Below are 26,826 nucleotides of genomic sequence, written 5' to 3'. Positions count from 1 at the left end.
ATCCACAAATGATTACCCCAGATTGAGAGAGAAAACAGTGGAATGATACAAGCAAACAGAGATTTGTGAAACTTTCAAAATGCCTGTGGGAAGATTTGAATACTTTGTTTGACATTGTGGTTCCGACTGAATTATGGACCGAATGTAAAGTGAATGTTGATTGGCCTGATAGTGAACCTCAAAGAGATCCATTAATAGGTGAACCGGCTGAAGAAGTGATGAAAACCTATTACAAGATGGCTTTTTTTTTAAATTTATTTTTATTAAAGGGTTGCCAATATAAAATTGTGCATTGTGTTTTTCTCAGGACAGAGTAATAAAAGTAGGACTTGATCCCGATAGCTGAACCCATCTCCATCCAGAGAGGCCCTGTCTTTAGAGGGTTTCCTTTGTGGCACTTCCCCCTCCAACCCAAGGCTCTATGTGTGGCATGCCAGAAGCAGATGGTCAATGACGTGGGGCCAAGCTTGAGTGACAATCAGGGGGAGGAATATAGGGCCCGCAAGTATTCCCCCGGTTGTAGCAGCTTCCTGTCCATTCGGTAGGCGGTTTCGTTTATCTTGTGTTGCGTGCATCCAATAGCTGATTGAGGTCAACTGTGCAGCCCAATAGTATTTTTTTATGCTGGGGAGGGCGATCCCTCTGTCAAACCTCACCCTTGTCAGATTGGTCAAGGATATTTTGGCCTGACCCCATTCCATATATGGGCCCATAATTCACTGTCTACCTCTCTACACTAGTGTGGGGGGACTGTGTATGGGCATTGTGGAGGACATACAAGCAGCATTGCAGCGCCATCATTTTAAAGAGAGCAGCTCTTCCCAGTAGTGACAGTGGCAATGTTTTCCAGTATTGTATATCAAGTTTAAGTCGTCCCAGAAAGGGGTACAAGTTGTGAGAGTAGTAGTTGGCGGGATCTTTTGCTACATATATGCCTAAGTATTTAAAGCCGTCAGTTTTGGTTTTGACAGGGCACCCCCTGGGTAGGTGTGGAGTATTCCCTTTGAGGATATAGAGAACGGATTTCATCCAGTTGACTGCATATCCCAAATACTTCCCGAATATGGTTGGTATGCGCATTATAGGATCCAGGGAGGCAAAAGGCTTCATGATATACAGTAGTATATCATCTGTGTACAATGATACTCTATCCTCCTACTGGTTGTGCCAGGCAATCCCTGTAACTTGGGGGTCCATCCGCACCAACGCCGCGAGCGGCTCGAAGGCCAAGGCGAACAGGAAGGATGAGAATGGGCACCCCAATTGTGCCCTGTTGCAGGGTGAGCGTCTTCAACCGTGTTCCTTTCATCACTACTAGAGCTTGTGGGGAGGAATAGAGGAGTCACACCCATGCCCTAAATCGGGGGTCAAAGCCCATTTGTTCTAATATTGCAAATGGGTATGGTCATTCAACAGAGTCGAAGGCCATTCGGGCATAGAGGGAAAGAATTGCAGCATCATTCTGTAGGGATTCAGCCTGGGCTAGTACACCATGTACTCTCCTAAGATTTAAAGCTGTACTCCATCCCAGCAGAAATCCCGACTGGTCGCGGTGAATCAGTGTGGATATGATCAGGACAAGGCAGGAGGACAGTATCTTGGCAAATATCGTGACCTCAGCGTTAAGCAGGGATATTGGGCGGTATGAACCACAATCGTCTGCCAGCTTTCTTTCCTTTCTGATGACCAATATTGAGGCCAGGCGTTGGTCTGGGGGGAGTTCCCCTTTCGTCAAGCTCTCATCATACATTCTTTTCAGGTGGGGTGCAAGGGTATTAGCTGCCATCTTATACAGTTCAATAGGGAACCCCACTAGGGCCCATGGCCTTCCCCGACAGCAAGTTATGGACGGCCCCTACCATCTCCTCTGGTGTAAGCTCACTATTTAAGGTCTCTTTGTCCTCTACTGCTAGGGTAGGAAGAAGAAATCTGTTAGTAGGTCGCGTGAGTCATCTTCAGTGGCAGTCACTCCTGAGGAATAGAGCTCTGTATAATAGGTCCCAAAGGCATCCATGATCCCCTCACTGTCACTAATAGGGGAGCCAGACTTTGTACGGATGGTGCCCACCCAGCGGTGCACCATGTCCCATCTATTTAGCCAGGCAAGGAGCTTCCCTGCTTTGTCCCCTGTGTCGTACAATTTCCGATGGGTCGTCCTGTACTGGGTTTTAGCCTCTACCTGCGCTACATTAGTTTATGGGTTGTGTCAGCCTCCCGTTGATCAGGGGGGATTAATTCTAATGTGAGGATCTCCCGCGCCAGGGTTTCCATTTACGCCCATTTTTATCTTTTTTGCCCTACTGTCTCAGAAAGGCCCACCCCTTTGATCCCTGTTTTATGTGCTTCCCACACCATTTGTGCTGAGGCTACTGAATGGGCATTTTATTCAAAGTAGTGCTTAGTTGCTGACAACAGGGCCGCTTTGACTTTCAGCACTTTAAGGTACCATGGACTTATTACGATCTGTCTCTGAATCTTAGGCTGGTGAGGGGCATGGACCACATATAGGGGGAGTGGTCTGATATGCCACGAGCCAGGTGGCAGACTTCCCGCACTTGCGGCATTTGCTGGGCTGGCATGAGTAGATAGTCTATACCAGAGAGACTGCTATTGGCTGTGGAGTAGAATGCTAATTGGTGCCACATTGGATGGCAAATTTGCCACACATCTATGAGGCCCTTAGTGCGCAGAAAGTCAGCCAATGGTTGCCCTGCGGGGTAGCCTGTCTGGGGGGGTTGCCAGTCGGTGACATCATTTAGGGTGGCATTAAGATCTCCTCCCACTATAAGTTCGCCCACAGGGAGTCCTAGTAATAGCGGATTGTACCCTTGTGGAGCCGCGGTGGAATATAACCTGATATGATGTTGATTACTGCTCCCTCCCAGGTCCCGGAGAGGGCTGCGTATCTACCCTGGTCCTCTGACCAAGTGTGTCCAAAGTCGAGGGGGAGCAACTTTTTCACCAGAATGCCTGTCCCCCTGGAGACAGCAGTATAGCCTGCGTGTACAACCATTCTGTATCCCAACCTGTCTAGCGCCCGATTCCCCAGAAGATGGATTTCCTGTAGGAGCGCCGCGTCCGGGGAGTGTTGTTTGAGGTACTGGAGGACCATCCCCCTTCTGATATTGTCCCCAAGTCTGTTAACGTTCCAGGAGAGAATATGCAGTGTTTGTGTCGTCATGTGGTTTGATGTTTGAGGAGTGTATGCCCCAATGTGTGGTACCACGCCTGAGTGTAAGAGCTGCTAAGCCCTGGAGTATGCCATGTACCTTTGTCTCTTCTCTACGTCCTGTACATAGTATTGACTTGTCTGAAACAAAACAACTGCAATAAACCAATAACAGTCCCCTAAATCCCCTCCCTATTGAATGGGTCATGAACTACCCGTCTACCCTACAATGCACTCAGTAAAGTGTGACTTTCGCAGCGTTCACCACCTAGCTGGGCCCACGGACACAAGCCTCTGTCTTTTCATTTATCTTTTTCGGTCTCCCTTGGCGTCCCTGTTTGCCGACTTTTTGCCAGCCTGCCAGCCAGTCCCAGGTGTCCTCTGGGAGGAGAAGTAATGGGTTTTGCTCTGAGCAATCACTCGGAGCAGTGCGGGATAGAGCATTGAGTATCTGAGTTCCTCTAGGACTCGTGTGATATGCGCGCATTATCAATGTGCAGGGGGGCACATCTTGCTGTCTGGAGGATTACATTGCAGTCTCTGGTGGTTATAAATCCTTGTAATAATGAGGTGTGGAGTGGCACCCGCTTTGGGCGGCGCACCGGGGTGTGGTGTGCTCTTTCTACCAAGAAATACTTGATGAGTCCTCCCAGCTGCAAATGTTTGAGGATAAAGTCCTCCATAAATAAGTCTACTGCCAGTCCTTCGGTTTTCTCCGGTACCCCAATTTTCCTAATGACATTGTGACCAATTTACTAAGAAAATTGGTCGGGCCCAGTCGCCCGCCCCTGTACCAGGCCGCCCTCTCCCAGACACAGGGCAGTTCGTGTTGCTCCCTCGGCAGGGGCTCACCTTCCAGCTGCACTATTTTCTGCGGGATGGAGGCCCCCGCTCCACTTCTGCATAGTGGGTGTCTCGCTTTTTGTTGGGGAGTAGGTCGGGCCCAGAGCCCACCCCCCCTACTGTCTCGCTTTAAAGCCCCGGTCTGGTGCAGGCCGCAGCTGCCACTTCGGACGCCTGCCCGCCCCGCCTGCCTCTCACACCCGGCGGGGATGTTTCGCGGTCTTGTACTCCACGTGAGGCCGCAGCCCAACATCCCTTGCAGGCCTCGCTAATCATTACAGGCCAGGGGGGCTGCTTGCGCAGCACCTTGAGTGCCTTGGAGCTGCTGCTTCGTGAGTGGTATGTCGTGGGCTCCGAGGCCTGATAATTTGTGTGAATTTATAGGGGGTTTTCTTTTGGGCTCCCGGAAGCTCAGCTACTTGGCAGCCATTTTGCTCGGCAGTTAGCTCTGTACCCCAGATGACTGAATTTTTTTTAAACAAGGTGCCGCTGAAAGATATTGATTGGCAGAAAATTGACAGGACACCTCAGGAGTCAAAAGAGTCAATTCATGCTCACAACGCAAGATTGCTGCAGGCTTTCAAACAGCATAGTGGTCCAGAAACTATAGAAGCTAGAGGTATGAGTCTTTTTGTGTTTAGATTTGTGTGAGGATCGAAGCCAGACATAAGTGAAATGATTGCGCAGCACCTGATTTGTTGGCAGAATAAACCGATTGATGAAATCCTGTGATACACCAAGTATTGTTTTGATGAACTGAAACTGAAACAGAAAAAGTTAAAAGACAAGGTGATGGTCATGCAACTGAATTTATTTGGAAAAAATGGGGCAACTCAGTACCCTGGGACCTGGGTAAGTGAATAATAACACAAAAAATGTTTTGGTCCTTCTAGGGGAAGGTTATGAATTAACCTCCATGACAGTGGTTGGACCATAGAGAACTTTCTGTACCGATGAGGTTTGTGAGTAATATATCACATTTATTAGAAACTTAAATTCAACAATTTAAAGTAAAGTAATCAAAGTGCTCCTGTATAACGGCGCAGTGTGAGTGAATTATGTGTTAGTATAAGTGTTGCAGTGCTATTTACATGAAAACTAAAACCAAACTGTGGTTAAAAGCATGAGGTCTCAAATAAGCTACTATAACCATAGGGACTGTGAGCCTGCTGAATTTTTCAAAAGTCAATCCACAATTTCTAATACAATGTCGACGTTTCGACCCCAATCAAAGAAATTAATTTAGGCGGGTCATCATCGGGGCAGACTATTGAATTAGGAAGCGCCTAGAATACAAAACAGAAAGCATGTATCAGTATTTAGATACAGATACATGCTTTCTGTATTGTATTCTATGTGCTTCCTGGGGGTCGAAACGTTGTGGTCATGGAACACTGCAGTTGGATCTGTTGTGCTAACGGAACAACAGGAATGAGCACACACTTTCTTGACAATAACCATAACCAAATGACAAACAATGGACAGTTACAGAAAGCAATCTTCAGCTATCCAAGGAAGCTCTATTCCAGAAAGAACAAGGGTGGATTTTACGCCTTTACACACACAGAGAGGGGCTGAACAATGACATCCCCTGGGCAGACGCCTCATCATCATCCTCCGTCTAAGACCCCTGTCCTTGACTTATACACATCTGGACAGTATATAGACTGTAGGCACCACTAGTGCAGGATGGGAGGGCAGCATGGACGATCAATGCAAGGTTTTGTTTAAAACTAGGGGGGGTAACATCCCATGCACTCACTGCTATTTTTTGGGTCTCTTTGGGATTTCATTTTAGCCCCGTCATGTTGTCACACAGCAGTGTTGCATGCGGTATTATGCTGACTGGTTAACCATCAGATCATTCCCCATACATAATAATCAGCGTGATAATATTAATGAGTTATTTCTGGAACATCATCATGTCAGCCGATCTTTTCCATAATCGTATTGTTTCCATGTCTGATTATCAGATTTGCATTGGAACATGACATGTGTACCACTGATGTATAATGAACCCCCTTTCCACAATGGCCGCCGGATTGCCCCGTTGGCTTGATATTGTTCAAGAAAGGCTCACAGCCAACGCTAGTCTCAAGATGGCGGCCATACTTTGAAGACAAGCTCCAGTTTGGTCTTTTTAGGACCCCGAGTGTTTATGAGTCTCAGCTGTTCCAGTTTAGGCAAGGAGAACAAGTTTTAAAAGCCTACAGCCAGTTCCTGCCTTTTATCCGGTGAGGGCAGTGGACGTGGTAGGTCTCTGGCAAAATGCTCTACGGGACTCAAGTGAGTATCTCCCCTTGTGGGACAGGTGGTGAGAATGACTGCCTTTTTAGATTCTTTAAGCCTTGGACATAGTTTACTTTGTTTCACTCTCATTACCTTCCCTTTCAAACTTTTTAGGCGAGAAGCACAAGGGGCATCCCCTCTGCCACTCGATTGAACTTTTTAAGTGATCAAGTTGGTAAGCCAGATTTAGCCTTGTTAATGTGCTGGCTGGTGTTGTTCTCATGACTGCACTGCTTGAGGATTTCTTTGCTATATGTCACTGCTGTGTCTATGATAGAATTACCTCATTGATTATTTCTGTGCTTCTTAGCTGGTCAGATGTTTACAGAACAGGTAGGCACTATACACTTATTTTGCATGGGGTGGATTACATTGGGATATCCATTAAACACAACCCCCCTGAGAGTAGGTTAGGTTTCTGGTCCTGAAGATTTGCGATGATCACGTGGGACATTAAATAGGCAAGAAATATGTCGACCTTATTCCATTCATACACCTGAGTCAAAAGGATCTTTGCGCCCATTACTGACTTGCTCTGCTGCTTTAAATCATGACAGGGACTCCTACACAATAAACTGATTTTGGGCCTCTCCTAGTCATTTTTAATTTACCTTTCTTGCACCAATCTACTCACTCTCCTAACACCACACCTTTACTGCACCTTACCATTCACATCGGCAACCAGAAAAGATCTCTAGCAAACAGCCCCTCAGTTGGGTGCACTGGGCATTGCAGCGCTGGCCCAACGTGGAGCTGCCCAATGATGAAGCATGACACCCACACACCCCCTTGGGGTGTGTGAGGATGCTTGCTCCAGAAAGGCTCTACCCCCTTGTGGGTTTTGACCTGCATGCAGTGTTTTTGGTAGGAACTGCATACTTACCTTTAGTTATTGTTGTTGCACAGAAAGCTAGTCAGAGTCCGCAGATGAGGGTGAACACACTGGTAACATGCAAGGAGTGCCACAGCAGGTAGCTAATATTGTACATCCTAGAGGTAGAAGGTGTGGTGTTCAGGTGGCTCACAATGGAGGTGTTCTTGACGTTCAGGCTTTGTAGAGAACTAATACGGGCGATGGGAGTGTCCATTTAGTAATGTGAATATTCCGGTACAGATAACGGACAGCTCTAGGGTGTGGGATGACTGGGTGGTTTGCAGTAGCAGTTAATGTCGATTAACCGCACTGATCCTGAAATTATTCGGGTGGGATCCTGAGACGACTGTATGGGCGCAGGCTAGTGGCTCATGCTGAGGAGTATGAGGTATGGTTCTCTGACTACCCGTCCCTTCACTCCCTCCTCCCCAGCCTGACTGAATTGATTTACCAGATAGTGGATGGGTCTCTTGTTCTCCTCCTCGGGCTCCCTGTCTTTTCCCTACTACTCCTGCACTGCCGACTGAAGGTTTATTGTTGCTCTCTCCTACTGATTATGTGATTTTGCACTGGTAACCTGCTATACTGTTGTTACCGACTACTGTTTGGCTCTGTACTGCTTGTACTGTTTTTTTTCCTTTTGTTGTAGTCTTAAAAAATGTAAATAAACAAATTTGCACAAAAAAGGTACAGACTACTGGAGTTGCTCAAGTACATGGCAATAATGAAATTTCAGTTCAAAGACCCCAAATGCAAAATGTAAATGTGTCCTCAGGACAGCAGATGCAGGTACTACAAGCTCTGATGACTCAACAAAGTTTATATCAAATAGCAAATGCAAATTTGAATCAGATAGCATCACAGTTTCCCTTCATGGACTGCTCTGATGATGAGGATTGTGTTGTGGCCTCTTTCTATCTTATGCATTCTCCACACTACCTCAATGTTCCCTGCTACTCAGCCAGTGAGTGAGGTCATTGTATGGTTGGAATGTTGACAGTTTTTGTGCTTGGATGAGTGGACAGTTGCAGTGAGAAGGGCTGAACGACAGGATGCTTCTCCTGTGGGGCTTTATCTGTAACCTATAACTAAGCTAATAAGGCTACTTCTTTTATAACCTACGAGTATCCATCATTGATTACAACAGATTGAATGTTAGGTGCATCCTTATGTTCTTATGTAAATTCCAACATTATGGGTCATGATGTATAATTTCTAATTGAGACAGGAGCTACACGATCCACTGTTGGAACAGCAGAAGTGCAAAATTTGCCTGTTTCAGGAAAAAGAATACAATATCTAGGTGTTGCAAATAAGCAAATGACCAACCCTGTAACAGAAAATGTCCCCACAAAAATAGGTTCCTTTGAAGATGAGCACCAATTTGTGGTCTGTGATTCGAGTCCTGTAAGCTTGATTGGACGTGAACAAAATTGTTGTTTCATGTTGTCCCCTGGTACAGAATCCTGCAGCAATTTTATTCCAAATTCCATGTGAAGCAGAATGGTTTACAGTGATTGATTTGTGCAAAGCATGCATTTCCATACCATTGCAAGTGGAAAGTCAATTCCTTTTAGCGTTTAAATTCGGCAGCCATGTTTTGGCACAGTGCAAAGTCCCACACGGGTATACAGAGTCACCATCCATTTTCAACCAGATATTCAAATTCTGGAGTCACTTAAAATGCCCTATCATTCAGTCTTAGTGCAGTATTTAGATGACCTGCTTGTAGCAGCAAACACCAGAGAAGCATGTAGGAGAGATATAATTACATGCTTAAATAATTCAGGAGAGAATGGACAAAGTTTTCCCAGCAAAATTACAGTATTGCTCCACGTTGTGGAGATGCTGTTACCCCAAACAAAAACCCAGCATTTGACCAGTGCACTTTTGACCCGCTATGAGCAAGTCATACTTGCTTCTCTCAACGTTAATCTCCAGGGATGCTCTGTTTTGAACCCTGCTACGTTGTTACCAAAGCCTGTTAACAATGTGAATGACCGCAATGATAAGGTTGAGCATGGCGGTCTTGATGTGACTGAATTTTGCACCAAGCCAAGACCTGACATTCATGATATTCTCCTAACTGAAAAGGACTATGTCATATTTGTGATGGCTCCTGTTTAAGAGTTAAAGATGGTACCCTGGGAGCCGGTGAAGCAGTTTGCATCGTTTCAGGTGTGATAGAAGCCTCCTGGGTTTGAGGAGTCTTTTCTGCCCAAGTAGCCGAATTGGTCGTTCTTACTAGAGCATGCAGCTTAAAGGGTCAATTTTTACTGATAGCCAGTATGGGTTTGATGGCGTTCCTGATTTCGGACAGTTGCGGTCCCAGAGACGGTTTATGACTTCCTCTGGATCCCCTATCCACAATGGTGTTAAGATTTACAATCTGCTGAATGCATTGCAGCCGCCAGAAAGAATTGTGGCATTAAATGTGCAGCACATAAAAACTCTACCAATTATATAACTTTAGGCAATACATATGCGGATGAAGTGGCTAGATACTATGCCCTTAGTTGTACCTTCTTTAGTGGAGATAGAAGTGGTGAGGTAAATTATAAGACAAGTCAAAATTACCCATTAACTGCTGTTGATACATGGGAGAAAGTTAAGAGACTGCAGGAAGAACTGACAGCAGCAAAACTGGGTTAGAACTGGATGTGTTAAAAGAAATGAAGATGATGTTTGGCTTTCAAGTGATGGAAGAGCAGTGTTGCCAAATTGCTTGTTGCCACCTATGACTAGACATTATTCTGGACAGTTACATATAGGCATAACTTTCAGACAAACATGGCTTGACACCAGAATCAGAATGACTGCAGAAGCTGTGTGCCATGAGAAGTCATGGAATCAAATCGAAATAGAGGTAGTAAATAAACATACACATGTGTAGGTTTAGTGCTAGAGATAGTTACTGCAACTATAATAATGCACATTGGACTTAGTATGACTATAACAAGTGATTCAGAGAAGATTACATCCACAAGTATCCAGAATTTAGCAAACAAAATTGTTAATCAGAATTCACTGATGTGTCCATGGCAACAGATGAATACAGGGAAACGCACAGTTGTTACAGAGTCACATAGGTAGATCAGGAGGAACGTTCAGCAGAATGCAGCTAGGTTTCATTGATCTGCCTGTGTGCAATGGACTGAAATATGTCTTAGTCATTGTATGCATTTTTTCACAGTGGGTTGAAGCCTACCCGACTAGAAGAAATGACAGTCTCACAGTAGCACCATTGACCACCCTACTGACCCTGCCACTTCATCACGGACTGGAAGTCACTATCCATCCTCATGACGTCAACACACTCAGACTCACGCAATGACCCATGCATCTTACATCTTCAAACTGGGCCAGAAGGAAATCAGCAGCATCCTCTCGCCCATCTCCAACACTGGAAACAAGCAGGGGTCAAGCCGCTCCAGAAGAAGTCTTCCGCCAACCCCAGCGAACTCAAAAATTACCACCTCATCTCTCTGCTCCTCTTCCCGCCAAAGACCTGGAAAAACAGCTCTCCGAACAACTGGAAAGACACAACCTACTTGACTCTTCCCAATGCAGTTTCCACTCCAACCACAGCACAGAAGCCGCACTTATCACCGCGATGGTCGACATCAGGTCCCTCCTTGACCACGGAGGAAAAGCAGCCCTGATCCTCCTCTGGCATGTTCAACACCATCTTTCACTTCACCCTCCTCGCTAGACTCCAGCACATCGGGATCCGATGCAACACCTGCAAATGGATCCACGCCTTCATCACAGGCTGCACTCAGAGGGTCCGCCTCCCACCCTTTACCTCAGAACATAGGAGCAACATTTGGGGAATCCCCCAGGGATCCTCTCCCAACTTCACCATCTTCAACGTCTACGTGACGCCGCTGACCGAGATTGTTGGTTCCCATGGACTCAAAATCATTTCTTAGGCCAACGACACTCATCTAATACGCTCCCTTTCCGAAAACCACACCACCCCCAGAGACAACTTTATCAACGCCATGACACATGTCGCCGAATGGATGAAATCTAACTGCTTGAAACTGAACACAGACAAGACAGAGGTGATCATCTTCAGAAGCAACTCCTCCCCTTGGTACTACTCCTGGTTGCCATCCATGCTTGGACAACCCCAAACACCAACTGACCATGCCCACAACCTCGGCATCACCATCTACAGCAAACTCACCTTCAAACAGCAGATAATTGCAGTGGCCTCCTCTAGCTTCCACAACCTCTGTATGCTACAGAGATCTTCAAATAGATCACCACTGAAACCAGAAAGACATTCACCCAAGCCATCATCACCAGCAGACTAGAATACGGAAAAGCACTCTATATCGGACTCCCTGCCCAGCCCCTCCACCACCCCCAGACCATCCAGAACGCAGCAACGAGACTCGTCCTAGACCTACTCAGAAGGACTCACGTCACCCCCCACCTCAGAGGTCTATGCTGGCTGCCTGTGCACAAGAGATGCAAATTCAAGATTCTCACCATTGCATACAAACCCCTATACAACATTGAACCCAAGCTAATAAACAGCAGACTCTCATTCCACCAGCCAACCACGGAGCTCTGTTCTCTAACTCTCGCCCATGTCCAGAGAGTTCGCCGCAGCCGCAGCGGAGGGCGTGCCTTCTCCTACCTCACTGCCAAGAACTGGAGCAACCACCTCCCCTCCACCTTTGCACCTCGCACCCCCTCCTCGACCTCAGGAAAAAAACTCAAGACATGTCTCTTTGAGAAGTAGCTCAGACACACAGCGACAACTCTTAGGTGCCTGGGTACCTCCTGGATTATAAGCTGCACTTTACAAATCCAACAATTGATTGAAGATGTCTGTTGGGTAGTTTTAAATTTCCTCAGAAAATCAGTGGCTTTGAGAAAGAGATATGAACACATCACCCTGGACTAGTAGCTAATGACAGCACCTTCTATATATTTCGATATGCCAATGATACCCCCGCATAGTACATTTTTCCCATTCTTATACGTTTTTAATCATGTATGCCTATGACTTTGGGCCTCACAAGTCATAGCAAATGATAGCATTTTTTAAAAATCCTGTTACGCCAATGATTTGTAAGTGTCCCTGGCTCTGTTTGTTTTTATCCACGTATTATATATATTTATTTGCCATATGCATACGAAATGTGAATTTGTTTATATCTGTATCCTTTTAGGGATTCTTGCAAATCCGAATAAAAGTTTTATTAATATGAATACAAAACCTGAGCCCTCTTTCTAAAATCTGAGCCCCTCTTTCTAAACTCTGTTATTGTCTTTCTTTTTCAAACCCCAAAATCAGAGATGGGTCAATCGCCTCGTCTCTTCTGGCTTCAGCTCTATCTCAACTGTTAACATGTATAAATTCAAAGTGGGCCCTTCCCTCAGTCACTGTCAAGAGCCTATCAAGCATTTGCCACTGGAAGCGGGCGGGATCTTCAACGCCCAACCCAGTGGCAGATAAGTCTATCTAGTCGGTCTTTTGCTTATGGTATTCTCCTGCACCCACCCTCTTTATGCAAACACCTAGCCCCCTTGCTTAATGGTCTCCTTGTTTTACAAAAAGTTGAGTAAGTCAGTTTGATCTCCCTTCGTTGTTTGTCCAGGTCACTGAAGTTGTTCTTGGCCCAAGATGACAGTCTAAATTACCTTATAGTTAGCTAGCAGGGCCTTGTGATATTTAAGACTGTAGTATTCCTTCCACGTAGATCATTTTAAGCAAAATTAGTAGGCCCAGGTATATACCTAAATAAATAGGGTAGGCAACTTGTTTCATACTTTGCTATACTATCCACCCTCTACCGAACACAAAATGCAAGGAGGTGTCTTTTCATTAATTTTTGTCTTTGTACAGAAAGTGGGAGGTTTGTTTTGCATGCACATGTTGCTATATAGAAGAAAGTTATGTGATAATTTTAGTTTATGTGACCCACCTGTCATTGAATAGTAGAGTACGTGGTATGTATCATATAAATTAATTAAAATGCACAGCAGCATACAACAACATCAAGTGTGTATTACATCTGAATAACAGGGATCTCTCTAATTAAAGTGCATCCTGGTAAATGCAAGGCGAGCCTCCATGTTTATTCGGACGACTTTTAATTTCATCAGCAAACCCCCAAATTGGTGGTTTATTTGTTTTGAAAAGAAAAAGATAAATGGACCTGCGGGCAGAAAGCTCTCTTACTGCTCATCAGATGCATTTTCAATCGTGCGTCTCCCATGCTCCACATGGCGGTCTTGGAAGGAAAAATCAGTGACAGTAGTAGCACCTTAAATAGGATGGGCCTAAATGTCAAGGGTTTTCAATGACAGACCCAGCTAAGAGTCTGCGGGCAGAAACCCTGAGGTTTCTCCACCTCTACCTGGGGCAGGCCATGTGTTTTTTTCCGTCCCAAAAATCTCTTAAAGTGAGCCCCTAAATTTGAAATACATTTATTTGAAACAATTAGTGAGGTGCCTTTACTTCAAAATGTTACAGTATTCATGGAAAACTCATTTAATTCGAAAACAACTTGAAAACGTAATCTTTTTAAAACAAATTGAAATTTGGAAAAAGAGAAAGTTACTTTCATCTATTTCAAAACAATTGAAATATTTTTTTTAAATGATCATAATTTAAAAAAAAAAAAATTTAAACTGCTTTTTTATATTCTGCACCAGGCCATAGCTTTGACTTAATCTACTTCGTTGTCTTGTTTTTGTTTCAACAGGGCAGATTTACTACTTACTCTAAATCTAGTTGCAGCCAGTTGGGATACTAGAACCGAGCTGCCATAATGAGGCGTTGTGTTTGTCAAAGTACGAATTTTATATGTTTTTTCTAAAATACAGCATGACAATCCAAATGTTTTAAAGCTATTTTTTAAACAAGAAGTCACAAATTAAAAGCTTTGCAAATTAAATGTTCAGAACAATATACCTAATATTTCATTATGTGGAATAACTATCAGTTCTTTTTATTCACTCCTCCACAGGCAGCGTTAGGGCACAATTTAAAGGAAAAATTCACATAACATATGCCACATCGTCACAAAATGTACCACACTGTCGCAACATGTACCAACCTAACACTTATGTCAGACCCAGATGCACAGATGAAAAAGCAGGGTGTTTATCCGATCACTATCAACTCAAAAACACAAAACTAAAAAGCATGCTGAGTAATCAGTGGCTGTGCACAGAGCCTCCAAAGGGCATTAAAGAAATTCTGATTTGACAAGAGTAACGAAGGTTCACTAACAGATAAAAACTAGATTGGCAGAAGCTGTGGATGTGCTAACCAGCAGGTAAGCTATAGGTATATTCAACACGTGTAGTACTGGAGGATTCAAAGGAAACGAAGATTCCATAAATGAGGGCAGTAATTCAAGTGAACTGATAAAAATTTAAGAGCAAACAATTCCAACAAATCTGGGTCCTGACACGCAAGGTAGCTTGATACAGACGCCTAGTTCTGCTCGGTTCTATTGTCTTTCATGCAGAGGCCAAGAGAGGGAGTATGTTGGCTCAAAGCTCCCACTCCATTCCAGAAATGTTTAATCAACAAACACACCGTGCACCTTGCTGTGGATCAGGTCATCTGTACTGCAAGCATGACAGACTGTGTGCCATCAGTACTGTACAGGAAAGGAAGTGGAAACCTAACAGCCAGTTCTTCAGGTACCGACAGAGTGGACTACCACCATTCGCCAGGAAGAAACTTTAAGCAAGGGCAATGGACGAGGAAGAAAACCAGCAGGGATCTACACAGAATACTGGGTAGATCCTTTAATAGGTAAACAACTGGGATCAGGGTCTGGGATGCAACAACTCAAATAACAGCTCCAGTAGACAGAATTCGCTGTAATGGAATGCAAAAAGAAAAAAATTCAAGAGTGGCATTCTGTTTTCCTGTGTTGCTAGAAGGGAGGCTTTCTCAGCTGCCGGTTTTACTTTGTGGCACAGCATAGCACTTCCCATAGTATTACCTACAGAAGGCAGATGAAGCTCTAAACAACGTAGTTTATATTCTATTCAGGAACTTGCATATCTCTTCAGTTGTTTCTCCTTTCCCATTGGTTGTTCTCGGTTTGGTCTCCAGTTGGTTCACACTTTCCATAAGCTTCTCTTATTTATTTGCAGTTTTTTTATGTCGAGCCTGTGTAGCATGGTCTTGTGCATGCATATCGCTTGAGAGATGCTATAATAGTTAGAAAAGGGCTCAGAGCCCCGCCCATGTCACGTCAGTGTCTTTCATTGGTTCGTGGGCTTGCCTTTTAAAATCTGCTTAGTGGAAGGCATGCATACGTCATGCCTTTTCCGGTGGTTAGCCCTCCTCGAGCACAGCGACCAAGTACTGAAAACATACGAGGCTCGCTGTTTTCCATCCGGTTTGTGGACTACTTTTTCTCTTTTTTTGCAACGCGATCGCGCTCGTTTTTTTTCTATTTAATGAGGCAAGAAAAGTCCGGTTGGGAGTTTATAACTGCTAATAGCTCTAACTCAGAGAAATGCAAGACCCGTTGCATTGCAAATGCTTGTTTTAAAGGCTGACATTGCCACTTTGCACTCAATTCAGAGAGTTTCTAGGATTGCAGGAAAACTGCGATATAGTTAATAGGTAATGCAAAGGACGGAGTCTAGATGAATTCGAGGTATCCCACCTAGTCGCTACCCTTCAAATTGTACTTCATTGAAGGCATGTAAAATAAGCTTGATTTTGAGGATTTTATGATAAAGGGAGGATGACTGAGCTCAGCCCTCGAAAGGTAATTCTGTTATATCAGTTTCGTTTCTTGAACATCCACATATCCCCCCCACACCTACAGTCAAATGAACCTTATTTGCTGAATCAGGATGAATGTGGCAAAGAGAAGGTACTAGCTGTGTAGTGATAACATTTAACGAGAAGCCTGCTTTTGTAAGGATCCTGGACCTTTGTACCAGGAGGCCTTGTGAATGTGCATAAGGATGAATTTCATTCTTGATTCTGCTAGGTTCCAGAAGAGAGCTTCCAATGCCAGATTCACATAGTCATGTTTCCTGGAGTGGAGACATCCTCATGCTTGACTGCACTGTGTCTGCAAGTTTCTTGGCCAGGCCACTTTATCTGATCATGCAGTAGTCGAGGTGGGGTATTACTAAGGCTCATGGTGGGTCTTATCAGTGTTCGATGTGAAGGCGAGAGGATCCCATAGTATGGATAGCTGGAAGTTTATGTGGACACTTATTTGCGGGGCAAAGAGAGGTCAACTTTACAGATTGCCCTTAACACATTAACTTTCTCTGAAGTAATCATAGGTGTTTCCAGGTCAATTGGTCATTAAAAAGGACAGGCTCCAGTTAAATAATAGTGAAGATGACATTCAGTCAAACTACAATTAAAAATAAAATGAAATAGAAAAAGTGATCCCATGGAATAAGGTTACAAAGGGGTCAATAGTTAAACACAAAAAGAAAATCCTACACTTCATGTAACATTAGTAAGTGTGAGGACAATAACTGAAAAGAACAAAAGGATTGGGGAGCAGTAGGCTGTTGAGTTGATAACAGGAGCTTCTTCTGGAAACCCAGACAGGGGAGAAGGAGGGAACACAATGACAAACTCTAAAAAATAAATAAATAAATACAAATGAAGACTATGAGAGAAGGGGAGGGTGCAGTGGGAAAAGAAAAATGGAGCATCAAGTGAGGAAGACGGCAGCAAAAGAGTGAGGAACGGTACGTGAGTGGAAGGGCAGAAGGAACACTTCACGCTTGTTGGGACTGAAGGGTGTAGTAAAAAAAGAAAAAGAACAGGAATCGAGGGGCTTCTTCTATCATGAAACACATAAGAGGGAGTGTACCTAAAACAAAAAGGGCAAAAGTAACAGATTATGAAGGAAAAAAGAAATATACCAATTATGCATTGAACAAAATATTCTATAAATATTCATAGAAACCGACCTGACAATAGGAAGCAATGTTTTTGTCAGCTTCCATTTGCTAGGTTGGGGTTTCCACGGCTGAACATCAAGCTGACATTCATCATCATAACATTATAAAGATTTAGAGTTTGAGGGAGAGGGTACTCTGTCCCAACAGCCTCATTTAGAGTCGAAAGGAATGTCAGTATGTCAACTGCAGATTCTACTCTGACACCAATATACACCTACAACAGCCCACGGTTTTGCCATCTATCCTCTCGCACTATTCAGAGTGAAAAGAGAAATGGTGAGTTTTCACTGTCCATCACCGCTATGTAGAACCTGGCTGTAACGGACAGTAAAAACTGCAAAACGACCCAGGTGAGTATTTTTTTTATTTTCAAAAACAAAATCCCGCTTTGGTATTTTGTTTTTGAAAGAAAAAAAAAAACAATCAAAGTTTTACGTACGGCTACCTCACGCTGATGGAGCTGTCTGTCAAACTTTCAAAGCATTTACAGGAAGGTCATGATAGCGGTTCCTGGAAATGCAAGAGATCTCCACCAGGCGGCAGACATCTCTATATTTGGCAGGTGTAGTACCCTCACCATGGTGTGAGTAAATCGCTCCGCCATGGCAATGGTACATAGTCTGTCTACCAAGCGCTAAATCAGGCCCATAATCTCTTTTTGTCTGGCTGCTATTGGGCTGTATCACTCCCTGGTTATATCGCACTCCACTTAACCCTCTCCTCTTCCACCAGCCTTAGCTCTAAACTGGATTTCGGTCTCCAAATGTCATGGCCATGTCCTCAAATGCTAATAGGAAGCACATGCAGTGTGCCTCCTAATGGCGTTTTTGCCTCTGCACCCACGTCCCTAGTATGGCACAAAAGCAAAGTGACACCTTCATCTATATGAGGTCACACTCCAATGTAAATAACGGAATGCCCTCAGAAGATTGTGCTGGTGCCGCATGTACATCAGCACTATTAGTATTACAGAAGGGTCTGAACAAGCTTCTGCAGAACATTCAGTAAAACCACTGTGGCCCAGGCGCTCAAAAAGTGGCCGCACACAACTATTGCGTCCCCAAGTGCAATAGTATTGTATGCCCACTATTGTGTCCCCTCCTCAAACTCCTCTAGATAAGTCCCTACTGAGCTTCTAGCTTAGAATCAAGTTCAGGGAATAAGTGGATTTTTAAAAAACACTGGAAGAACAAAAAAGAATCACGGGAAACAACTTCAACTGTTGTCTGCCCATTCAAAAACTCTGAAGACCAAAAATGTTGTGAAGGAATTATCAAACAAGATGGCAAGTTTGGTCTGGTTATGGTCAGGAAAAGGCCTTAAGACCAAACCCATGCACATCTCACATTACAGCTAAGCCACTACAACGTAGTTGATCACAATGCAAAATCAGCAGTTCTCACGTCCTCAGACAAACATTTCCCTAAACCAACACATCACCCAACTTCAATTATCTCATTCATATACCACTCACTATCATATACAATTCATTGACAACAAAAACAAACAACCCATGCCATCCAACACTCACTCAGCTATCCGGCATACATCTAATCATGACACACACCAATTTGACAATTTTGACACATTTGTTGTAGGTGGCTGGCCCTCTATGTAGTGTGCAAAGCTAGGCATGCTGTGCAGGGGGTCCAGGCAACCACACGTTGGTTCACAGAGGTAAAAATTAGATCACCTAATGCTCTAGTTTTTAAGGTAGCTTGGTCGAACAGTTAGGCCAAACATGGAGAAGTGCAAAGCATTTGTTGTTCTCACAGTATCAATCTTGCCACTCTTCAGAAATACTTCCAATTTTTATGTAATTTTTAAGACCACGATTATCAAAATTGGTTAAGTACTTTCTGAGATATGGATTTTTTTAAGTTTAATAAAAAGTCTTTTTGTGCATAGTTACGCACCATAGGAGTCAATGGAAAGTCATCTTTAAAAATACATATTAAATCACACAGTTGCTAAACCAAGTTCTTTTGCAGATTGGTAGAGGTAGTTGTTGGGCACATTATGCCAGCTGGAGAAGTTCGGGCAGCTCCCGGTTTCACCGGGAGCAGTGGTGAAAGGTCTCTGGAGCCGTTGCAGGGAGATTGCTGGGGACCACTTGGAAAAGGTCTGTGCAGGTAAGTTTAGAGGTGGTTCCTTGGGGTCTCTGTTGAAGGGCACAGGGCGGCTGGGTGCAGAGCGTATCAGTGAGCCAGGACCTGTGCGCAAAGATGCCCTTTGGAGCTGGAGGTAAGTCGGTTCAAGGATAGTTTGCAGGACAACGGGGGCACTCTGGCGGGAGGTCCAAAGTGTTTCTGAAGTCCCTCGACTGGGGCTTCCTCCTGATCCTTTTGCAGCCCCAGGTGGGCTGGTTTTCCTGGTGTCCATCGTCAGCTGACCAATAACCAGGGTATTGGTACGGTTTGACCACAGGAGGGAGCAGTGCCACCAAACTTGGCAGACATCCAGGGTTGGTCCTTGTGGTTGTCGTTACGTCACCTGGTCCAGCTGCGACTTCTGGTTCGAGAGTTAGTGGCTGGTCAGTGAAGTGACCCTTACTGGGTTGCTGGTTTCTTCTTTGTTGCAGAGTGGTACCTCCACTCTGGAGGTAGTTCTAGGGTGATTGGCAAAGCCTGGAGGTCCTCTGGGATTCTTGAGGTCAGTCCAGTTGCCCAGCAGCTCCGCAGTGGCGATTGTCGGGTCCTCGGTGCAGCAGGCATGGTTTGACGCCTTCTCTTTGTGCAGCAGGTCCACAGTTCACGTGCCTTGCATCTTCTTGGTGCTGGTCTTCTTTGTGTCCTTTGAATCTGATTACCTGGTCTAGGGGTGCCCAATAAATACTTAATTTAGTAGGCATTTTAGGAGGAACCTGGTAGTGTTCAATGGGACACCTACCTTTGGGTGGCTACACCCACTACAGTGACCACTTCCTGTGGGAAGGGTCACTTCACTATATTTGACTAGCTAGTTTCCTTCCATCTTAGATGGAGGAAAAGTAAATTGAGTGTCCATCTCGTAGGCAACACCTTAGCAGTGGTGCATGCCATGTGGGGCCACTTCTCCTACCCTTTGTATAGTTTCCTGCCTTTGCTCCCACCAAAAGTGGGGGTTTGGAAAGGGGTTGACCATATGCTGCTAGCACAGGCCTGGGGGTCGAGTTTCAAAGGCGGTAAGCCCTTTGAAGCTCGCCGCCAGGACAGCACACATTCCTGAGGGAGGATGTGTTAGCACCTCTACCCAGGAAAGGCATTGTTCTACCAACCAGAGAGACAGTCCTCTCCCCCAAGGTTTGTAGATTGGGTGTCTGGAGGGGGCAGGCTGGACAGAATCAGTCAGCAACCAAGCCAGGGTAGTTAGCTTTTGCAAGGGGCACCTATAAGATGACCCCTGGGTACATTAAGGGATAAATCAAAATAGTGGTACCAGTTTGGATTTATCATTCTGAGTTGTTTGATACCAAACAACCCAGGGTTTAGAGTGGCCATCATGTAGCTGGGAAACCCGTGTTGACCAGTGTCCAGCATATGTTTTAAAATGGCTGCTCTGTTCACTCACTATGTCCCAGGTTTGGCAAGGAGACAGTGGGGGCATATTGCTCATGCAGCTATGCCCTCACATATAATAAAGTGCTCCCTGACTTAGGGCTGTAGTCCCATAGTATATGCAATGCACGGCAGTGTGCCATGTCGAGTTTGTGTTTTAAGTTTGCACCAGTACACCCAGCCTGCAATAGCAGTGATGGGGGCATCTGGATGCATGGCCCAGAGGGTGGCACAAACAGAGCTACTGCTCTCAGGGGCCTACCCATGGTACTCCATGCCCTGGGTAACTAAATACCTTTTACTAGGGACTTATATCAGTAGCTAAAGGCATATCCAATTGTGCCAATGCATCACAACAGTTTTAGGGAAAGAGATCTGGCCCAGCCCAGGGAACCAGGTTAGCAGGGGCCCTGGGCACTACAATTTCTACGCTACATCAAACATCAGGCAAAAAGTGGGGGGCTAACCGTGTAAAAAAGAGGCTTTTTCTCACATCTGTCATCAGAGAAAAAGAAGCTCACCCCTTCTTCTACTTATATCCTGGAAGTAGTCTTCCACACAGACTACTACCACATCATACAGAACCCTCCAAACTCTTGTCAAGTGTCAGCATACTTGCTAATTCCCTATCTCTGCCTCCAAAACCACAATTTTAACCTCACCTACAAGACCTTCTGGATACAGCAATAACTTCAACTCAGAATTCCCAGGTGCTCCACAAGCACCATTTGATGAAAGTAAAAAATCAAGTTTCTGCAGCATGAAATCAGCAAAAATGCAGGAAGCAGGATACACTGGGAATCATCGCACCAAAGTGAAGTCTCTGCCAGTGCAAAAAAACAAAAAGTGAAAAAGTCATGCACGGGATGAAGAGCATGGGGATAAGCCTTGAGGGAGACCACAGGTGATATTCTTGGGTTCGGAGGTGAAAGGTGGGAGGTGCATCATGTGTTCTTCCAGTAAGGAAGGAGGTGATCTATCTGAGTTTGTCCCTTTGATGCTGATGTGGTAGTCTCTTGAGATCACAGTGTGGTGGGATATGGTGTTGAAGGCTGCAGAGAGGTCGAGGAGGATCAGAGCTGCTGTTTTTCCTCAGTCAAGGAGGGTTTGGATGTCGTGGGTAGCTGCAATCAGGGTGGTTTCAGTGCTGTGATTGCTGCAGAAACCAGATTGGGAGGCGTTGAGTAGCTGGTTCTGCTTCAGGTGCGTCAAAAGTATCTTATTGATGATCTGTTCTAGTGCCTTTACTGGAAAAGGGAACAGGGCGGTTGTCCAGTAGTTTTAGGGTTTGCAGATGTTTTTTTGAGTAGTGGTCTGACTTTGGCATGTTTCCGGGCATCAGGAAATGTTGCGGTGGTGGCTGAGGTGTTGAGCAGGGTGGTGAGTGCCTGGCCGATCCTTTGGGTTCCAAGATTCAAGATGTGGTGCGAGCATGGACATGTGGGAGCTCCCAAGTGGATGGATTTCATGATGGAGGTGGTATCCCAGGTGGAGAGGAGGTTCCAGGTGGCCAGTCTGTGGTTTTTGTCGGTTGCGGTGGTAACTCATCGATCAAGAAAGTCTGTAGGTGTAAGTTGGGGTTCGAAGTTCTCTTTATGGTTGCGAACTTGTCATGGAAGAGCTCGGTGAGGTTGTCTCATGGCTCTCGTGAGGGTGTGATGTTGTTTTCGCTGGCAGCCGGGTTGAAGAATTCCTTAACAATGTTGAAAACGTCCTTGGTGTTGCTGGTTTCAATTTGTGTCGCTAGAGCTGTCTTCTTTGTTGCCCTCAGCAGGCAGTGGTAGAGGTTTAGGAAGGTCTTGGAGGCTGCTCTGTCTGAGGTGTCCATGTTGGTGCGCCAGCTCCTCTCCAGGTGTTTGTTGTCTTGTTTCACTGTTCTCAGTTCTTGGTTGTACCAGCTGGTGCTTTTGGAGGATTTCTGGCTGTTAGTCTTGATGGGGATGATGCTGTTGGCACAGTTGGTGATTCAAGTGCTGAAGTTATTAATTCCTTGTTCATGGTTGGTGACAGAGGAGGAGTTGGATGTGTTGAGGGTGTCCGTCCAGCTGGTCTCTGAAATTTTGTTCCACCTGTGGTGGGGGCGGACTCTGATCATCATGCAGTGGTGGTGAGGGGGCTGGAGATGCAGAAGTGGACGAAGGAATGATCGGTCCATGTGAGTTCTGTGACGTGGGTGTATTTGACGCAGGTGCTGGAGGTGACAATGGGGTCCAGTTTGTGTCCTGTCATGTGTGTGGGCTCATGAAAAATCTGGGTCAATCCTAGGCTGTTTATACTGTTGAGGAGATGTGCAGCGTTGTTGTCTTTGGAGTCGTTGATGTGGAAAATTAGGTTGCCAAAGAAGATTTCCCCAAGGTTCTCGTTGACAAGGAGCTTGTGATGCAAAGTCCTGTGCGAAGGTCGTGTCATGAACCGGATGGTTCTGAAGATGCTGTGGAGCATGAGATGCGTAATCCTGTGTCATTGTTGAGGCTGCCGTTGACGAAAATCTTGCAATGCGAGAACCTGAGTGGGGGATGCATTTCACAGTGGCGGCTCAAATGTGGCTGTGGGCTGCGGTGTGAAGTCCTTACACCAGGAAAGTCCACAAAGCAGAGGTGATGCGTTGATTCTGCTCAGGTCAGCAGAGGAAAATGCATCACTTATTCTGGATCTACAAGTGGGCTGGCAGAGCACATTCAGGCCCACTTCTTCCAAGAGTCCAACACTGGGGGGCACCACTTGGCAGGGTAGGACCCACAGATGGCAAAGTCAAGGTACTGGGTTCAAGGCTGTTGGAGCCTTCTGCCCCTGAGGCTCCTGTAAGGAGCCAGCCATCTAGCCCTTGAAGTCTCTCTGGGGTCCTGCGTTTAACAGATGCAGTTCCAGTCCTTCTCACCAAAACAAGACGGCAGCAGTCAGGCACAGCAGGGCAGCAGTCCAGCAGAGTGACAGTCCTTTCAGCAGTACAGCAATCTTTCTCCCTGGCTTCCAAACCCACAGGTCCAGAAGTGTACTGAAGGGTAGGGGTCCAAGGTCCAACATTTAAACCTGGTGCCCACTTTAAAATGGAGGAAATTTCTAGAGGTCTCCCCCTTCCTGAGGTGTCACACATCCCTGTTCTCCCTGTCCTTGCCCCCAGGTTGTCTGAGGTCACAACTGACTAGACAAACCCTATGTGAGAGTGCTCAAGAAGAGCAGATGAGCTGATAGGTGACACCTACTCCCCCTCGTTAACTCAGAGTGGTCCATCCTGCTAACACCTATCTTCCTTTCGTCTCACTGTCTGGGAGCAATATACAAAGACCAACTGGCAGCCACACCTAGTCATGTGACCCAGGATCAAGTTGCAGACACTAAACAGCCAGAAAATGACAACTTTCTAAAAGTGTGATTTTCAGAATTTTGATAAAAATCTGACTTTACCATTAGAGGGTTTTTAATTACAATTCTTTAGACGCCAAACTTGACTTGTCCACCTGTTCCCAATTAGAAATTACAGCTAATAAGTGTATTAAGGTAACTCCAATGTTATCCCTATGGGAGAGGTAGGCCTTACAGTAGAAAAAAAATACTTTTGGAGTTTTTCATTACCAGGACTACATGTCTTACTTTTTTAATGGAATGCACGCTACCTGCTGGGATGTTCAGGGCCTACCCTAGGATTGACATATGTATTAAAAAGGAAGGTTTAGGCCTGGCAAAAGGTTTATTTTGCTAGGTCAAAATGGCAGTTTAAAAACTGCACGTAGGCTGCAATGGCAGGCCCAAGACCTGTTCAAAAGGCTACTTAAGTAGGTTGGCCAACCAGTGCTGCAGGTCCACTAGTTGCATTTAAGTTACAGGCCTTTTGGCACAAGTGGTACCACTTTACTAGGGGCTTACTGGTAAGTTAACTGTGCCAATTGGGTGTAAGCCAATTTCACCATGTTTTAAGGATAAAGTACATACACTTTAGCGCTGTTTAGCAATGGTAAGGTGCACAGCATTCTAAAAGCCAACAAAAACAGGTTCAGAAAACAGGAGGGTGAAGGCAAAAAGTTTGGGGATGGCCCAGCAGAAAGGGCTTAGTCCAACAGTCCCCTAGTGAAGGGAAGTGCTGATGAACACAATGAAGGAAGAGGGTAGGTGAGTTTTTCATTGGTTTGTGGGTCCTGTGGTGTCTGAGGGGGGAAGTGGCCTCACCTCACTAGCATACGAACTGGAACGAATAAGGTAATCAGAATAATAGGATATTACAGGTAAATGATCTGCATATTAGCAGGAGATGCCAGGCGGACAAAACGAGGGCCTGTGACTTGCTTTGAAAATCAAACTTTAAGGTACTGACACTACTGTCCACTAGAATGCAGTTGTCAAACAGAATGCAGCGATCCTTTTAGAAACGTGCCATCAGCCAGTCAAACACAGCAATTGCAGCGCAACTACAAAGTTGTAAGAGATTTCCTTCTGAGCAGAGTGCTCCTGCCACCTCCTACCCTACCATCCATATGGACACCAATAACATAAATCGAGCAGTTAGTTGCCTTTTTGCGAGGTTCAGATTTGCGACCCAGGATAGCTACACATATGTGTTTTTTTCGGTTCCTCGTTTTTCAACAAAATGTTTCCCTGATATTGAAAAATATTTTCAACTTTGACCCCAAATGTCAACTCCAAATAAGCAGAGAAAAACGTTTGTGAAATATTTACTTCGTGACACAATGTTGGAGATACATTAGTCAAGTTGTCTCGTTTGAGTGACACATTTTAACGAGTAATTATTTTTCTATGTTGTTGGTGCTAGTAGCGTACTAGAGAAAGCATAACAACTGTGTCATTTTTTTAATACACTCCCTGCAAAGGTAGGAGGACTGTCACTCGAGAACGTCCAGTTGCAGAAAGAAGTACATGGGATTTGTAAATGAACCCCCAGTTAACATAGACTATTCCCAGCCCATACCTTCCTCGGTGGCATGATCCCTGTTTCTGCTGGTCTCTATTTATTTTTTTCGTGAGGCGCGGGAGAAAAGTTTCTTCAAAACACGTTATTCCATTGCCACAAGGATGTGGGCGGGCTCTTGTGTAAATCACACGACATGTTGGGGTCAGGCAAAAAGATTTAAAAAAAAGAATTAGTCAATTAATTTATCAAAATAGTCAAACCATGCAGTTAACGAAAACGTTTAAATCCTATCTCGAAAATCCAGCATTTCCCTGACTAGTCTACTTGCTTGAATTTACTGTCGCTAATACCTGCCCTCTGACAGACACAGAGGAAGGACAACGCCGAAATTCTTCTTCCAATGTTTACAAGCGCCTTGTTTCACATCTATAGAAAGCGTCGGCCATATTAGAGTGGTAACACTAATACAAAGGAGTGTAAAGTTTGACATCTAAATCAGATTAATTTCTTTCGACTTTATGTTAAATTCATTTTACACACGAAGGGCCAGATGTAGCAAAGGGTTTGCGCCTCGCAAACAGCGAAAATCGCCGTTTGCGAGGCGCAAAAGCCTCTTTGCTATTCAGAAATGCATATTGCGAGTCAGGACCGACTCGCAATATGCATTTCATAATCGCAAATAGGAAGGGGTGTTCCCTTCCTATTTGCGATTCGGAGTGGAATGCAATTCCATTTGCGACCGCATATCGCAGTTACCATCCACTTGAAGTGGATGGTAACCCACTCGCAAATTGGAAGGGGTCCTCATGGGACCCCTTCCACTTTGTGAATGGACCCACAAATATTTTTTCAGGGCAGGGAGTGGTCCAAGGGACCACTCCCTGCCCTGAAAAAATACCGAAACTAAAGGTTTCGTTTTTTTTTTTAAGTGCAGATCGTTTTCCTTTAAGGAAAACGGGCTACACTGAAAAAAAAAAAACCTGCTTTATTTAAAGCAGTCACGAACATGGAGGTCTGCTGACGACAGCAGGCCTCCATGTTTGCGAGTGCCTAGACTCGCTATGGGGCCGCAATTAGCGACCCACCTCATGAATATTAATGAGGTGGGTCATTGCGACCCCATAGCGAGTCGCAGTCAGTGTCTGAGACACCGTACTGCATACCAATTTGCGAGTTGCAAATTGCGAGTCGCAGGGACTCGCAATTTGCAACTCGCAAATTGGCGTTTTGCTACATCTGGCCCGAAGTCACGCATCAGTCAAGTCATGTTGCATATTCACCCAATTTAAACTTTCCATATGCCCCCCCACGCATCTCT

At 45.1% G+C, this 26,826-nt stretch overlaps 1 protein-coding gene across 1 annotated transcript in view; it reads right to left on the bottom strand.

The window, feature by feature from the left end:
* Window positions 1-25,849, bottom strand: part of SPIDR (scaffold protein involved in DNA repair) — a 1,761,208-nt gene extending 1,735,359 nt beyond the window's left edge. The window contains exon 1 of the mRNA XM_069220129.1: window positions 25,566-25,849. Coding sequence (XP_069076230.1) covers window positions 25,566-25,580 — 15 coding nt within the window. The 5' untranslated portion in view covers window positions 25,581-25,849. The remainder of the gene's footprint in view (window positions 1-25,565) is intronic.
* Window positions 25,850-26,826: the final 977 nt, after the last annotated feature.

The sequence above is a fragment of the Pleurodeles waltl genome, chromosome 2_2 (genome assembly GCF_031143425.1).
Source record: "Pleurodeles waltl isolate 20211129_DDA chromosome 2_2, aPleWal1.hap1.20221129, whole genome shotgun sequence".
In the NCBI taxonomy this organism is placed as follows: Eukaryota; Metazoa; Chordata; class Amphibia; order Caudata; family Salamandridae; genus Pleurodeles; species Pleurodeles waltl.
This window is presented reverse-complemented; position numbering and strand designations above follow the sequence as displayed.